The sequence below is a fragment of the Pteropus vampyrus genome, unplaced genomic scaffold (assembly GCF_000151845.1).
Source record: "Pteropus vampyrus isolate Shadow unplaced genomic scaffold, Pvam_2.0 Scaffold20, whole genome shotgun sequence".
In the NCBI taxonomy this organism is placed as follows: Eukaryota; Metazoa; Chordata; class Mammalia; order Chiroptera; family Pteropodidae; genus Pteropus; species Pteropus vampyrus.
The window spans coordinates 1,823,484-1,839,906 of record NW_011888801.1 but is presented as its reverse complement, the minus strand read 5'-3'; the positions used below and the strand labels follow the sequence as shown (position 1 = coordinate 1,839,906).

Here is a 16,423-nt window from a genome sequence, read left to right as displayed (position 1 = left end):
AAACACAAACATATTTCTCTAGGTTATATATGCCTAAGATATGTCTGGAGGCATGTTTATCAAAATAGTAACACTTTACATGTGTCATAAAATTTCAAATTTTGTAGTTTCTCTTTGTATTTTTATATGGTACTTGATTTTTCTTTTAAATAGTGACCATCAATTTGTTGACTTCCTGGACAAAATATCTCACACAAAGCAAACTTCAAAACCATGACTTCATGTTCAATTGATTTTACTTCTTGTTCACAGGTTTCTTGAGGTAAAACTGAAAAACCATATACTATAGATATTTAAAGTATACAATTTGGTAAGTTTTGATACATGTATATACTCATGAAATCATGACATAATCAAGATAACAAACACACTCCTAAAGGCTCCTTGTCCCTTTGTGATATTCTCACATTCCACCACACCCAGGCCAATGCACGTGAAACCACTGATCTGTTTTATATCACTATAGATTAAATTGAATTTTCTATAATCTCATATAAATTACGAGTATATATGAGAATTATACAATATGAATTCTTTTTTGTCTGGCTTCTTTCAATGAACACAATTATTTTGAGTTTCATCCAATCAATACCACATTCCTTTTTATTTCTGACTAGTACTCCACAGTATGTAGGTAATAATATGTTTAATGATTCATCTGTTCATAGACATTTAGGTAGTCTCTAGGTTTTAACTATTTAAAAACAGAGGTACCATGAAAACAAAGTCTTTGTATAGACATATGCTTTCACTTCTTTTGGTTAAATACCTAAGAAGGGAATGGTTAGATCAAATAGTAGATGGATGTTTAACTTTTTAAGAAATTGTCAGACTCAGTGCAGCATTTTACATTACCATGAGCAGAAAGTTCCAGTTCCTCCACATCCTGGCCAATATATGGTATGCTCGGTTTTAAAATGTTATCCATAACAAATGTGGAATATTATTTCATGTGACTTTAATTTACATTTCTCTAATGACTAAAGAGGTTCATGTGTGTGTTTGCCATTCATGTAACTTTGGTGAGTGTTCAAACCTTTTGCCCTTTTTATTGGGTTGTTTCTTTTCTGATTGAATTTTGAGAGTTCCTTATATATTATGACTACTAGTCCTTTATCAGACATACACTTGCCAAGATTTTTCTCCCAGCCTATAGCTTGTCCATTTTTTTTTTTTTTTGTAGCTTGTCTTTTGATTCTCAGAAATTTTTTTATTTTGATGGAATCCAATTCATCGAGTTTTTTTAACACATGCTACTGGCATTATGTACAAGAAATCTTGGCTTAAACCACAGTCATGAAGATTTTCTATGTTATCATCTAGAATTTTTATAGTTTCAGGCTTGACATTTAATTCTTTCAGTTAATTTTGTATATCATACAAAATATAGATCCAAATTCTTTTTCTTTTTTTTTTTTTTTGCACTTGGATATCCAATTGTCCAGCACCATTTATTGAAAAGACAATCCTTTCTCCACCGAATTGCCTCACACCTTTGTCGAAAATCAGTCCATTTATATGTGGGTCTACTTGGACTTTTTAAATTTTATTAAATTTATGGGGATGACATTGGTTAATAAAATTATATAGGTTTCATGTGTACAATCTATAATACATCATCTGTATATTGCATTGTGTGTTCACTACCCAAAGTAAAGTCTCCTTCTGTTACCATATATTTGACCCACTTTACTCTCTTCTACCTCCCTCGACCTTTCTCTGTGGTAACTACCACACTGTTGTCTGTATCTATGAAAAAAATTAAGAATAGAGTTAGCATATGACCCAGCAATCCCTTTCCTAGGTATCTACCCCCCAAAAAAACTCTATGTTCATTGCAGAATTATTCATGGTGGCCAAGACATGAAAACAACCAAAGTGTCTTCTAACAGATGATTGGTAAAGAAGATAATGGTGCATTTATACAATGGAATACTACCCAATCATAAGAAAAAATAAACTGTTGCCATTTGCAATATAGATGGATCCTGAGAATATCATGCTAAATGAAATAAGTCAAATGGAAAAAGTCAAAAACCATGTGATTTCACTCATACATGGGACATAAAACTGAAAGTAACATACGAAAAGTCACTTTCTTTTCTATGCCAACAATATCTTTATGCCAATATCACTGTTTTGATTAGTGTAGCTTCATAATTATTCTGAAAATCAGGTAGCAGCTTTTTGTAGATTCCATTACTTATTCTACATAGATGACCATATCTTCTGAAATAATAGTTTATTTCTTCCTTTGCAATCTGATGTCTTTTATTTCTTCCTGCCTGATTGCACTGACTACAACATCCAGTACCAATATATACATTTTGAAGTGGTGAGAGCTAACATCCTTGAATTATTTCTGACCTTAAGGGAAAGTATACAGTCTTTTGCCATTAAGAATTATGTTAGTAGTAGGCTTTTCTCTAACTTAACTTTTACGAAAGTTAAGGAAATTCCCATCTATTCCTAGACTACTATATTTTATTGAAAATAGATATTATATTTTGGCAAATGGCTTTTCAGTGTCTACTGAGATGATTATAGGATGTCTTTTTTTAGTTGGTTAGTTCGTTAATATAGTGATTATTACTCTAAATACATTCCAAATGTTAAACCTATTCTACAATCCTAGTACACTATTTAATTCTGCAATAAGTGATACAACAGTCGATCCCCAACTTACACTGGTTTGACCTAGGAGTTTTCAACTTTATGATGGTACGAAACCATTACACATTCAGTAAAAACTATACTTTGAATTTTGAATTTTGATCTTTTCCTGGATAGGCAATATGCAGTATGATACTCTCTTGTGATGCTAGGCAGCGGCAGTGAGTAAACAACCAATATTCTACAGTGTACCATGTTGCCAGTGTTTTTTGAATATTGTGTTTTGTATTTTCACATCCCATATCTACAAAACACCCATCTGTGTCTCCTGCTTTTGGTGGGAAGAGGAAAAGAAAGGAAATTACTCTTGAGATGAAACTAATCTAAGTGTTCTGAGAATGTTTAACGTAGGCTAAGCTATGCTGTTCAGTAGGTTAGGTATATTAAATGCATTTTTCCTTTAGAGTATTTTCTAAGTATTAACTATTGGTTTATTGGAACATAACCCCATTATAAGTCGAGGAGAATCTGTATAATGATAGCAGTGTAAATGTGGGTAAGTGATTTTCAACTTTCACTATCACTTTGTATTCAAAGTTGGAAAGATTTAATTATAGATAACAGAATGAAAAATATCAACCTTAATAGAAAAATTAAAATATAGTTAAACAGAAGTTAGGAAATAAAAAGAGGGAAAAGTAACAGAGGGAAGAATAGGGACACTGGTAACTTCATCCTACATAATGAGAAGTAAAAGGATTCTACTGAAAGTTGATAAAACAAATTCTAATAAATTTACGTGTATTATTTAAAAGTACAAGGTAACCAAAAGAACGGAAATCATTAATGTAATTATATGCAGGAATGTTTCTGATTGGCAAAGTATATTTTTAAAATCTAGTATTTTCAAAGTGGAGTTGAATTTTTTAGGATAAGACACATCCTCCAGTTTGTCCTAGGCCCCGCAACCCATTTTCTATTCTGTTACAACAGGCCAAATCTATGCATTTACAAAATTTTACCTGATCCTCTGACATTTTGAGTTCATCCAAGAAAGAGTTATAGAAATAAGTTTATCCAAAAAGAGTTATAGAAGCAATCACAAAATTAGAAAACAAAATTTGTTGAAAATGGTTATACCCTCCTCCAAATCAGTTGTGTTTCTATACACTGACAATGAACAATCCAAAAATGAAATTAAAAAAATAGTTTCATTTACAATAGTGTCAAAAATAATGAAATACTTAGGATTAAATTTAACCATGGAAATGTAAGAATTGTACACTGAAAAGTACTAAACACTGTTAAAACAATTTAAAGAAGACTTAAATAAATGGAAAGTCATCTCTTGGTCATGAATTGGAAGATTTAATATTGTTAATATGGCAATACTTCCAAAACTGATCTACAGATTCAATATAACCCCAATAAAAATTCCAACTGCCTTTTTTACAGAAAGTTGATCTTAAAATTAATATGGATTGCAAGAGACTTCAAATAGCCAAAAGTATCCTGAAAGATGACAAATCTGGAGGGCTCACACGTCCTAACTTTATAACTTATAATAAAGCTACAGTAATCAAAACGGTGTGGCACTTGCATAAGGACAGATATTTTTAGAATTGAGAATCTAAAAATTAACCCACACACCTGTGGTCAATCAATTTTTGCCAAGAGTGCCAAGACCATTCAGTGAGTCAAAGAATAGTCCCTTCAATAAATGGTGCTAGGACAACTAGATTTCCACATGAACAATTATGAAGTTGAACCCTTAACACACATCTTCTACAAAAAGTAACTCAAAAGAAATCAAAGACCTAAACTTAAGAGCTAAAACTATAAAACTTTTAGAGGAAAAACATAAGAATAAATCTTTGTGAGCCTGGATTTAGCAAAGGATTCTCAGATATAACAGCAAGAACACAAGCAACAAAAAAATAAAGTGAACCATCAAAATTAAAAACATTTGTGTACCAAAGAATACTATCAAAAAAGTGAAAATAATCCACAGAATGAGAGAAAAATGTTTATAAATCATATATCTGATAAGGGTCTAGTATCCAGAACATATGAAGAACTTTCACAACTCAACAACAAAAAGACAAACAACCCAATTAAAAAATGGGCAAATAAAACTTCAATAGACATTTTTGCAAAGACCAACAAACAAATGACTAGTTCAACACTAGTCATTAGAAAACTGTAGGTCAAAACCACAATGAGATATCACTTTATACCCACTAGGATGGTTATAATTTAAAAAAGAGAAAAGAATAAATTTTGTCAAGAAAATGGAATCCTCGTTTACTGCTCGTAGGAATGTAAAATGATGCAAGCAGTACAGAACACAGGTGGTTCCTCAAAAATCTAACATAGAATAACCATGTGACCCAGCAATTCCAAAATAATGCACATATTCAAGAAAAATGAAAATCTGTCCACATAAAAATTTGTACACAAATATTCATAACAGCATTGTTAATAGCCAAAAACAAAAATGACCCGTGTCCATCAACCAATAAATGGATAAACAAAATGTAGTACATCCACACAATGGCATAGTATTTTACTATAAAAAGGAATAAAGTACTGGTACATGCTACAAAGTAAATAAACATCATGCTAATTGAAATAAGCCAGATACAAAAGGCCATACATTGCATGTTTCCATTTATATGAAATAAAACGTCCAGAATAGGTGAATTCATAGAAACAGAAAACAGACTAATAGTTCCCAGGGGATGGGGGAAGTGGGGAGACAAGCAGGGAAATCGAAATCAGGGCTTAGTGGGTATGGGTTTCTTTGGGGGTGATGAAATGCTCTGAAGTTAAACAGTGGTGATGGTTGTACCACACTGCAAATCTACTGGCAGTCACTGAATTATACATTTTACAGTTATTAAAATTACGAATTTTATATTAAGTGAATTTTATCCCAAAAAAGGTAAAAAGAAAGAAAGAAAGAAAGAAAGAAAGAGAGAGAGAGAGAGAGAGAGAGAGAGAGAGAGAGAGAGAAAAGGGAAGGGAAGGGAAGGGAAGGAAGGAAAAAATTGGTTGCCCCTGGAGACAGAACTTGGGATGTGCAAGGGAAAAGGGTTGTTACTTTCTTATTATTAATGCTTTTTTACTAAATTTTTTCCAAGTACCAATTGGTCTCAAAAAGCCAGATAAACAAACACAAACTGGTTTCTCAGCTAAGTTAACATCAAAAGTCATTAGTAAAGGGGAAAGAGTAGATATTCATGGCCTTTGAATTATGTCCTCTTTGACCCTATTTCTTCTCTCATTTATGTTACAGTACCATTATTGATGTAGTTCACTGACAGTAATTTAAAAATTGGGGGAATATTGGAATCTGAAATTTGGTAATTAAATCATTAGGTAAATCATACATACTTCTTCCTTGCAAAAAACAAAAAATAACTTTTAAGTGAAAATAACAACAGGGATGAACAAATGTACCTCAGTTTTCCCAGGGGAAATTGTGGTCAATTACTCAACAAATAATGATAATGTACCTACAATTAACAGGTTTAAATTTCCTGAGTTTTCCTCTAATTGAAGGTGTTAGACAGTAAATTCAATTCTGAAGTTCTCATCAGTTTCTCTTTAAATGTTTCCAATAGTTTAATACTTACTTATTAAGGAAATCTTTATCCACTACAGCAGTGATGTCAAGAAGAGGATTTCCCATTCCAAAGAGAATATTTTCACTAAAAAACAAAAAACGAAAAACAAAAACATATATGTATATATATATAAGTACAAGTTAGAAATACTTCTGAAAGTTGACGTGCATAATGCACACGAGTATCTTTACTTCATCTTGAAAATATACATTACATACCAGTTTATTAAACCTTTGATTTGCCTATTACATGTAGGACAATATTTTAGAGGTAGCATGAAGCCACTCAGAAAGGATGACTCTTCAATTGGATGAAATATAACAAAAGAAGAAACCAAATCATGTGATTTTTTCATAATATTCGACAGCTAATAACTGAAGTTAATCAATTTTGATTCTTTTAAAGATCTATTATGACAAAGTTCTATATTCTAATAAACAATGAACTCCAGTAAGATACCCAACTACTGAAAGTTATTAGGGAGCATGAAACAAGTCCTGGAGGAGTCCAGGCAAGAGCCCTACCCTTGACAAACTATAAGTAACCTTGGTAGGGCCTTCACAATGAGTATCATAAATGAAGTAATTTTCAATTACATTTAACAGACTTTAACGAAGTCTGTTTTACATAATTGACCACAATATGTCTCAAAAACAAGAGAAAACACAATAGAATATATAGGTGTCAATACGATTATATAATTTTCAGCTGTATATATATATCTATATAGATATCTAGATATCTATAAGTGATGCTTATAGATACAAGTGATGCCTTAAACAGGAGTCCAACTGACAACAAGAAATGAACCTGTGGCCATGGCTAGGTCAGCATCAATGGGAGGTATTCTTCTAGTTTATTCAATAAAATTTGCCTCTATAATTTCCCATTGGTCTCTAGTTTGCTAAAGATCTCTTCCAGTTGCCTCCAAACAAGTTACCCTCTTCATAGGACCGATGTCCAGGGTTTCTTTCAGAGAATGAGATACAGCCTGCAATTATAATCTACAATTATAATCTATAATGACTTAAAAGACTGAATTACAGTCTCTTATTAAAAGACTGAGCAACTATGACTGAATATACAACAGAAACTTATCCCTTTCATATTTAAAGAAAGCGAGATGTAAGAGGGTTAAAAGATAATAATACATTTATTTATTCACACTGAAGTTGCATTGTGATCAAAATAAAGTCTGATATAAAAAGAAAATACTTTATAAGTACTTAGAAGATGAAGAATCAACAGGCAGATACAGAAAAAATTAAAATTATTTCATTAGAAACTTCTTGGCCTCATTTGTGTATAATTATTCAAACAAAAATTCCTAGAACTTTTTTTTAAGTAGGAGGGAAGTGTTACTGCGCTGGTTGGCTGTTTCTTTTTATTCGGCCTTTTAAGTGTTCAGTTCAATGTATATAGTCATGTAACCACCACCAGAATCAAAATATGAAACATTTCCATCACCACAAAAAAGGATCCTCCTGCCCTCCATGTCAATCTCCCCACCCCCAACTGGTCCCCTCTTGGTTTTAAGCACTATAATTGTGATACATTTAAGAAATCGATCCTGTGAACATCTCCTGCATTCCCAAAAATAGTTTACTGCACTCCATTTGAAAATTTAGTAAAGATAGTATTACTAAATTAATGCACCCTCTCTGGGCCTATGGCTTCTATAGTCAAAGAGATATGGGGGAAAGATGAGCACACAGTAACCATGTTTAAACTCATATTTCTAAACTTATTTGTTCAGCAAAAATTTTTTCTGAATGGACAAGAATACATTTACATGAAGAATAAGAACTGCTGGGACTAAATTGCTCAAACTTAAGACTAGAAATAATATTTATTATTAGGAATAATGATTAGAAAAACTTTAACTGTAAATTATTCTTTTATTATTGTTAATAAAATAAGTAAATAATAATACAATGTTTAACTTGTTATTACCAAGTAAGATTACAATTCAGTTAAGGTCATTTAAAGTCATGCTCATAATAAACTAGAAATTGTGTGTTTCTCATCTTTCCATCTTTCTTCTTTCACCTTAAAGTTGCTCACTCAAGAGATCTAGGTGGAATTGCTCGACCCCAGTTCATGGAGAGCGGGGGTCTGATTGGCTTAACCTTGGAGCACAGCGAATCCTAGGCTAATCAACACAACGCTGTTTTTCCAGCCTTAGTGATCCATTCAGAGATGGGCATGTAACCTAAGCCAGTCCAATCAGAATGAACCCAAGCATTTTTCTAGAAATGCTCAGATATAGAACATCTTCCTTCCTAATAAAGCGCAGAAGGTGCTGGCAGCATTAAATACCTCAAGGTCCCAAGGTGGCTGCCTTGGGATAAATCTGATGCCACAGAAAGCAGAATGGAAAAACTTAAACCTGGTCATTAATGAAGTTGTCAGATCACTGAATTAAGCTTTACCTGAATAGCCTCTTTAGACTTTTCAATTACCTGTAGGTTAATAATTTTGTTTATTCCAATTTGAGGTTGGTTTTCTATTACTTACAACTTAAAATACACTAACAAATACAAATTGTCACATTTCATTTTGTGAATGTTTTATTTTTGTATTGGATTTTCATTATAAAGCTATAATACAGACAAGGTTGTTAGTATTTGCATTATGAATCCATGTTCCATTAATTTAAGTTCCTCTGAGGTTAAAGTCTTTAACTTACTAATTCTCAAGCAGATTTCTTGATTTCTTCTCCTTGGTGGGGAGGGTTATATGAATTTTAGTTTTACTGTCAGAGAAATGTGGAGCTTGGAAACTATGTTCAATCAACATTTGACATGATCTTTGTATACTTCCAATAAATGGTAATATTAGAGTTTTATTAACTTAAATTCTGACTTATTCACACCCATACGCTCCTGTGTCTTAACTTATAATTTCTAATTCTTGAGCTGTACACCAAGACTACTTCCCCAAGAATAACTCAATATACTAGCAGATGTGAATCAAAATTTTAACATAAACCTAAAATAATAAGATGGTATAGAACTTCAATTGAACACATTTAGGTGTTATAAGCATGGCGGACCCAGAGAAGACATGGAGGCTCATATCTACCACCCCTCATCCCATACCTGGATGTGATACTGTGATTTATAGTAAGAAATACATGTTAGATGAATAGTACTCAAACTTTTCAGAAAACCTTATAAAATGTGATTTAAATCTCCCTGTCTAAAGGACAAACGAGGAAGAATTTATACACTGACTACTGTCCCCCATTGCAAAAAGTATGCAGCATGGGCCCTGATTAGAGATGGTGTCAAGGTACAATTGTCCAAAGCCCATGTGGAACCTGTTTTAGTAACAGTGGCTATGTAAGAGGTAGGGACAATGGAATTTAAAGTAGCACATAAGAGGTGTTTTTATACAGTCAGTTAAGTAAAAATTACACATTTATAAAAGCAAATTACTTTAAACTACTCATGTTTCCTCTCCATCATTGTACATACTGAGAAAATACTATATGGCTTCATTCTTATGACGAATGAACTGTTAAAAACGGTTTAAACTGGCTAGTTTCTTAAATACAAATACTTGTAATGTCCAAGCCAGTTACTAAGACATGTATTACCCTTTTAAAATGATGAAGATACTATACAAGTAAGCATTTATTTTGATCCTGTTTTACTAGATGTGAACAACATGGGGTCTACTATGGCCAAAAACTATGACTGACCCATACTAGAATTACTATTTTTGTTGCAAATGTTAGCAATGTCTTTTTCCTGGAAATGAATGCTAGGATGAAAGATTTCCAAATGATCCTTTTTTTTGGTCTGTAATTTTTAAATGTCTTATAATTCGGGCCTCCAGCTAACATAGATATTAAAGTTCCTGAGAAAAAGTTTTTTCTTAGTTATTGATATATTAATGTTGATTAGCCCTCTGGCCAGCAGAAATGTCAATTACACTATTGTGACAGAATACTAATAATGAGTGTCCTTAACTGTTATACCAATTCATTCTCTTTAAATCTGGAAATCTTAGCTTCATTATGTGATTCTTCTCTATCAACAAACACTACCTTCCTAGTTACTGCATCTTCTTGGTTTTATCACACAGTTCTTGTACCAGAAACTCCCACAACATCCCCACTGCCGCTGCCTTTAACTAGACCCTATAGAGACCTTGCCTAAATTCCTACATTGCTATCATTTTTTTTTTAGCTACAATGAATCCTGTACAATATCATCATAATTATCTTATTAAAACAAATTTGATTATATTTTACTTAAAGTCAGTTTAGCTTCCAATTACGTATGGGATAAAATCCAAAAGCCTTACATTTTTTAACAAAAGGACATTAAATCTAGCTCGAATCTATCATATTTCATCAAATCTAAGATGCCATCAATCATAAGATTTGTTCCAATTTCTCATGGTAATTGTATATTTCATCAAATCTAAGGTGCAATCAATTTAAGATTCATTCCAATTTTTCATGGTGATTGCAAGACACAGTAAGATGCATGCTAATTTCAGAGATGTTAAAATGGAAAGAAATGTGCATATTACAAAATCATTGAAACATCTCTAACTGTATCTATCATCATTCTAATGCAGACAATCTATTTTCTAATCAGGATACATCGCTGATCCCTAAAAAAGACTCTGACTGTAAAGTTCTTCCCTTACTTTTTTTGCTTGGCAAACTCCCATTCATCTTTTTTAAATTTCTTATATGCAACCTCTCCTAGGAAATACTCTCTGCCCAACTTCTACCCAACAATTCCAGTGTGAAACTGCACAAGCTGTTACCTGAATAACTCCAGAGAGCATTGTTCACAATGTGAAAGAGAGCTCCTAGAGTTGTGTATTAAGTAAGGCACTGCTGGCCTCCTTCCCAAAGCTTTATTCATTCCTTCCCCCAAAGTACTATAAGTTCTTTGATGAACTATTTAATTGATTTTAGAGGTTGCTTTGTACTTTATTTCAATCAACTCATCTTAATCAGCTAGACATAAAGTGTAAAAAATCTTTGTGGAGCCATGGCCAATGGTCTATGGCCATGCCACTCTGATCAAGCCCAATGTCTGATCTCGGAAGCTAAGCAGGGTCAGGCCTGGTTAGTACTTGGATGGGAGATCAGCAAGGAAAACCAGGTGCTGTAGGCATAAAAAATAATAAATAATAAATAATTTTTAAAAAATTTTTTTAACTCTTAATTACATTTGTACTCTCAGTGGGATTTGGGTGATCTTGTGATTCTATATTCTGACCTCTTCTATCAATAGACTGCTACTTCTGTCAGGCTCCCATTTATCAGGGCTGGGTCTAGAGTAAAGTAGATTTTAAAGGTACTTATATCAAAGGTGAAATGATAGAACACTAATTCAAGACAGGTTGTGATGTTAAAAATAAATATTGCACTTCCTAGAGCAATCACTAAATGATAATACAATTAGGTGTAGCTAAAAAATCCAATAGAGGGTAAAAATGAAAAATATACTCAATTTAGAAAAAAAAGACAGGAAAGACAAACAACATACAGGGTAAATGGAAAACAAAAAAATGATATACTTTAACCCAACCACAGTAGTATTACATTAAATGCAAATAGATTAAATACTCCAATTAAAAGATAAAGATTATACAACTAGATTTAAAAAATGCTATTTACTAGAGATACACTTTAAATATAAGGACACAGAGTTTGAAAATAAAAGGTTGGATAAAAAGGTAAATCATGCAAACAATAATTATAAGAAATTTGCAGTGGCTATAGTAATATCAGACAATGTAGACTGTAAAACAAAGATTATCACCAGATATAAAAAAGATTTCATAAAAATAAATAGATCAATTCATCAAAAAATATCTTCAAAATATCTGAGGGAAAAAAAACAAGAGAAACATAGATAAATGCACAATCTTAACACCTCCCTTTCAATAATTGGTAAAACAGACACATACAAAAATAAGTAAGGAATCACACTACTGGATACTTTTCCTAAAGAAATGAAAACAGGTTTACACAGAAGCCTGTACACAAATTACATAACAGCTTTATTTGTAACAATAAAAAACTGGAATCAAAATATTCTTCAACAAGTGAATAGGCAAACAAACTGTGGTATACTCATACAATGGACTGATATTCAGCAATAAATAGGACTGAACTAAGATAAACAACTTGGATGTATCACAAGTGAAAATAAAAGCCCCTAGCTACCTGTTACATACTGCTTGATTCCATTTATATAAAACTCTCAAAGTGACAAAATTACATTGACGGAAAACAAATAAGTAGTTGCCAGGGGTTAAGGTTAGGGGGTAGATGTGACTTTAAAGGGATAACACAAAGGAGATTCTTTGTAGTGACAGTTTAGTACCCTAATTGTGTTAATAGTTACATGAATCTGGACATGATAAAATTTCGTGGAACTACGCACCACCACCATGCCAATAAAAAAGTGTATGCGAAAACTAGAGAAATTCTAATAGCATCTCTAGTCTACTTAATAGTACTGTACCAACATCAATTCCCTGGCTTTGGTAATATACTATGATTACATAAAGTTTATCATGGGGGGAAGTTGGGTGAAGAGTGCACAGGAACTTTACTATTCTTGCAACTTTGTGTGAGTCTTAAAGTGTTTCAAAAGAAAGAAAAAGAATATAAAAAAGTTTTAAAAAACAATTAGGGTGACATCACCAGGAATGGTGGAATAAGGGGCCTCTAAAAATCCTCTCTTCCATAATAAAAATAACATTAGCAAAAAATGTTAAAATCAACTTTTTTGGAACTCTAAATATTAAACGATATGCTTGCAACAACCCAAAGAGCATTTATATTTTTTTAATGGTGGAATCTCAGTAAAAACAGCAAGCTTTGTGGCATTTTAACTTGTTCTATCTCATCTCCATCTTCCCAACTCCATGGTAGCCTTAAAAAGCAATGACTCACAAACACAGTGAAACCAGGAGCCTCGGCAGCCCCTGAAGGGATCAGAACAGGATTAGAGTTCTTTCAAAGCCCCATTTTCAGAGAACTGCTATTATTTGAGCTTACTGGCAGTTCCCTAAAAACCCCACTCCCAAGGCTTCTCTTTATTTGACCTGACTCAGAGCTTTCCCAGTGCTAACAGCATTTTCTCCAGCGGTGTTTGTCAAAAATAATCAGCTGTTATTGTTTAACATCCCAGCTGTCTGAGCATTTGGAGCAAAACAGAAGCTAACCAAAAAGTTTTAAAGGGCTCTTTCTGGACCTGGTGGAACAGAAGGCGCCATCACGGGAGTCGACATCTGCCACAACAAAGACCAAAAGGTTTGGCGAAAGGAGCCCAAGAGCCAGGACATCTACCTAAGCCTGTCGGTCAAGTTGTACAGGTTTCTAGCCAGATGAACCATGTCCACCTTCAACCAGGTGGTGCTGAAGGGGTTGTTCATGAGTTTCACCAACCAGCCGCCTCTGTCCCTTTCTTGGATGATCCGGAAGATGAAGCTTCCTGGCCACGACAGCAAAACCGCTGTGATCGTAGGGAAAATAACCAATGATGTGCGTGTCCAGGCAGTCCCCAAACTGAAGGTGTGTGCACTTCGTGTGAGCAGCCGCACCCAGAGCCACATCCTTAAGGTGGAAAGCAAGATCCTCACCTTTGACCAAGCTGGCCCTGGACTCTCCTAGGGCTGTGGCATCATCCTGCTTTCTGGTCCTTGCAAGAGCCAAGAGGTGTACAAGCATTTCGGCAAGGCCCCTGGAACCCTGCACGGCCACATCAAACCCTATGTGCACTCCAAGGGCCGGGAGTTTGAATGAGCCAGAGGCCGTAGGGCCAGCTGAGGCTACAAAAAATGAACCCTGGATCCTGCCTTATTATTAAAAAGATTCTGGATGCCAAAAATAAATAAATTAATTAAATTAAATAAAAAATAAAAAAGTTTAAAAGGAAAAGTGGAGACATAAGAAGTCCATAATGGGTTTTGAAAGTTCTGCATATTCCTGATTATCTAGAATGTCATCTACAGGTGCCTAGAGCTGTGGGCATGCTCAAGACCAGAAAAGGTTCTACACAATCATTTCTGGGCACGAGGATCTGCACAAGCAAGAAATGGCAGAATTTTAAGTCTGGCTGAGTACTGAAGATATGACTATACAAGCACAGGGAGCCTCTCAGCAAAGACTGGGAAACAATAACAAGTACTGGCAAGAATGTGAAAGAACTGGAATCCTCATACATTGCTATTGGAAATGTAAAATGATCTGCCAGCTTGAAAAAAAGTTTGGCAGCTCTTCAAAAAAAAAAAGAAACATAAAATTACCATTTCACCCAGCAATTCCACTCCTAACTAAGTATATACTAAGGAGAAATGAAAACATGTGACAACACAAAAACTTAAACATGAATGGTTATGGCAACATTATTCATAACAGACAAAAAGTAAAAATAAAAATATACGTCAACAACTGATGAATGGATAAGCAAAATGTGGTGTATACATACAAGAGAATATTATTCAGCCATAAGGAAAAACTGATAACATGCAACAACACAGAAGAACTTTGTAAACTATACCCCGTGAATGAAGCCAGACACAAAAACCCAAATATTATTTGATTCCACTTATGAAATGTCTAGAATATGGCAAATTCAGAGACAAAGTAGATTAGCGATTGCCAGGGATGGGCGGGGGAAATGCAGTGTGACTGCTAATAGATATGAGGTTTTGTTTAGGGGTGATAAAAATTTTCTGGAATTAGATAGTGGTGACGGTTACACAAAATTGTGAATAAACTAAAAATCACACTATTGCACAGTTTAAAATGGTAAAGTCTATGGTATGTGAATTATATCTCAATTAAATAAGTAAACAAAACAACTAAACTATTTGACCTAATCAATATTTGTAGAACACTATACCCAAAAATTACAATATTCATTTATTTAATGAACGATGTACAAAACATCTACATTGAAAAACTCAAAATACTGTTGAGTAAAATTAAAGACTTCAAAAACACTTGTAACATTCACCAAAATAGACCACAGGCTAGGCCATAAAACAAACCTCAGTAGACATAAAAGGAATGAAATCATAAACAATATATTCTGTGTGTGTGCGTGTGTGTGTGTGTGTACACACACACATATATAAAACAGATGTGTTTACAATGTATACACAATATATTCTCCAACCATCATGGAATTTAATTGAAAATCTAAATAACTAAAAAATCCTCAAATATTTAGAAATTAAAAAAAAAAACTTCTAAAGGACCTGTGGGTCAAAGAAATCACAATAGAAATTAGAAGATAATTTGAACTGAACACACACATCAAAATTTGTATGATATAGTTAAAGAAGAACTTAGACGGAAACATTTCATATATGAAATGCATATATCAGAAACAAGAAAGGTTTAAAAATCAATGATCTAAACTTCTAACTAAAAAAAACTTGAAAAGGAGCAAATTAAATCCAAAAGAATAGAAATGAAGAAATAAAGATAATAGCCAAAATAAATTAGAAAACATATTTCCAAAATAACAGTTCAACAAAACAAAAATCTGGGTTTTGAAAAGATTTTGTTGTTTTTTTTTTTATAAAACGAAAGCACTAATATCAGGAATGAAAAGGGGAACATAAAACAGTTCCTACAGGCAATAACAGGATATTAAGGGAATATTATGATCAATTTTATAATAATTCAGCAAATTAGAACAAGTTTCTTTTAAAATGCAACTTCTTAAAGCTGACACAGAAAAAAATGAAAAATCTGAATAATCATGTATCAGTTAAAGAAATTGAATTTGTATTTTAAAACGTTCCCCCTCTTCACCCAAAAAAACATTGCAGGTCCAGATGGCCTCAATGCTGAATTCTATCAAAAATTTAAATAAACAGCACCAATCCTACAAAGCTACAATAATTAAGTAGTGTGGTATTGGCATAACAATATACAAACAGATCAATAGAGTGAGTCCAGGAAAAGACCTACACCTTTCTAATAATTGATCGAGAAAACTTTTGAGAAATCTTTACATCATAGCAAAAATCTAGTTTAAGATGGATCATCTAAATGTGAAAGCTAAAACTATAAAGCTTCTAGAAAAAAACATAAGTTTCACAACTCTGGGATATAGGTAAGGAAAGATTTCTAAGAACACAAAAAGTAACCATAAAATAAATCAAACCAAAGTAAATCAAAT

The 16,423-nt window shown here is 33.1% G+C and overlaps 1 protein-coding gene and 1 pseudogene across 3 annotated transcripts in view; one reads left to right on the top strand and one right to left on the bottom strand.

The window, feature by feature from the left end:
* The window catches only part of ADK (adenosine kinase), a 475,283-nt gene that overhangs the window by 434,889 nt on the left and 23,971 nt on the right, over positions 1-16,423 (bottom strand). For all 3 annotated transcript variants that reach the window (XM_023527928.1, XM_023527927.1, XM_023527929.1), the window contains exon 2: positions 6,252-6,326. In XM_023527928.1, the coding sequence (XP_023383696.1) occupies positions 6,252-6,326 (75 nt within the window). The remainder of the gene's footprint in view (positions 1-6,251; positions 6,327-16,423) is intronic.
* On the top strand, positions 9,289-14,070 carry LOC105288960 (annotated as a pseudogene).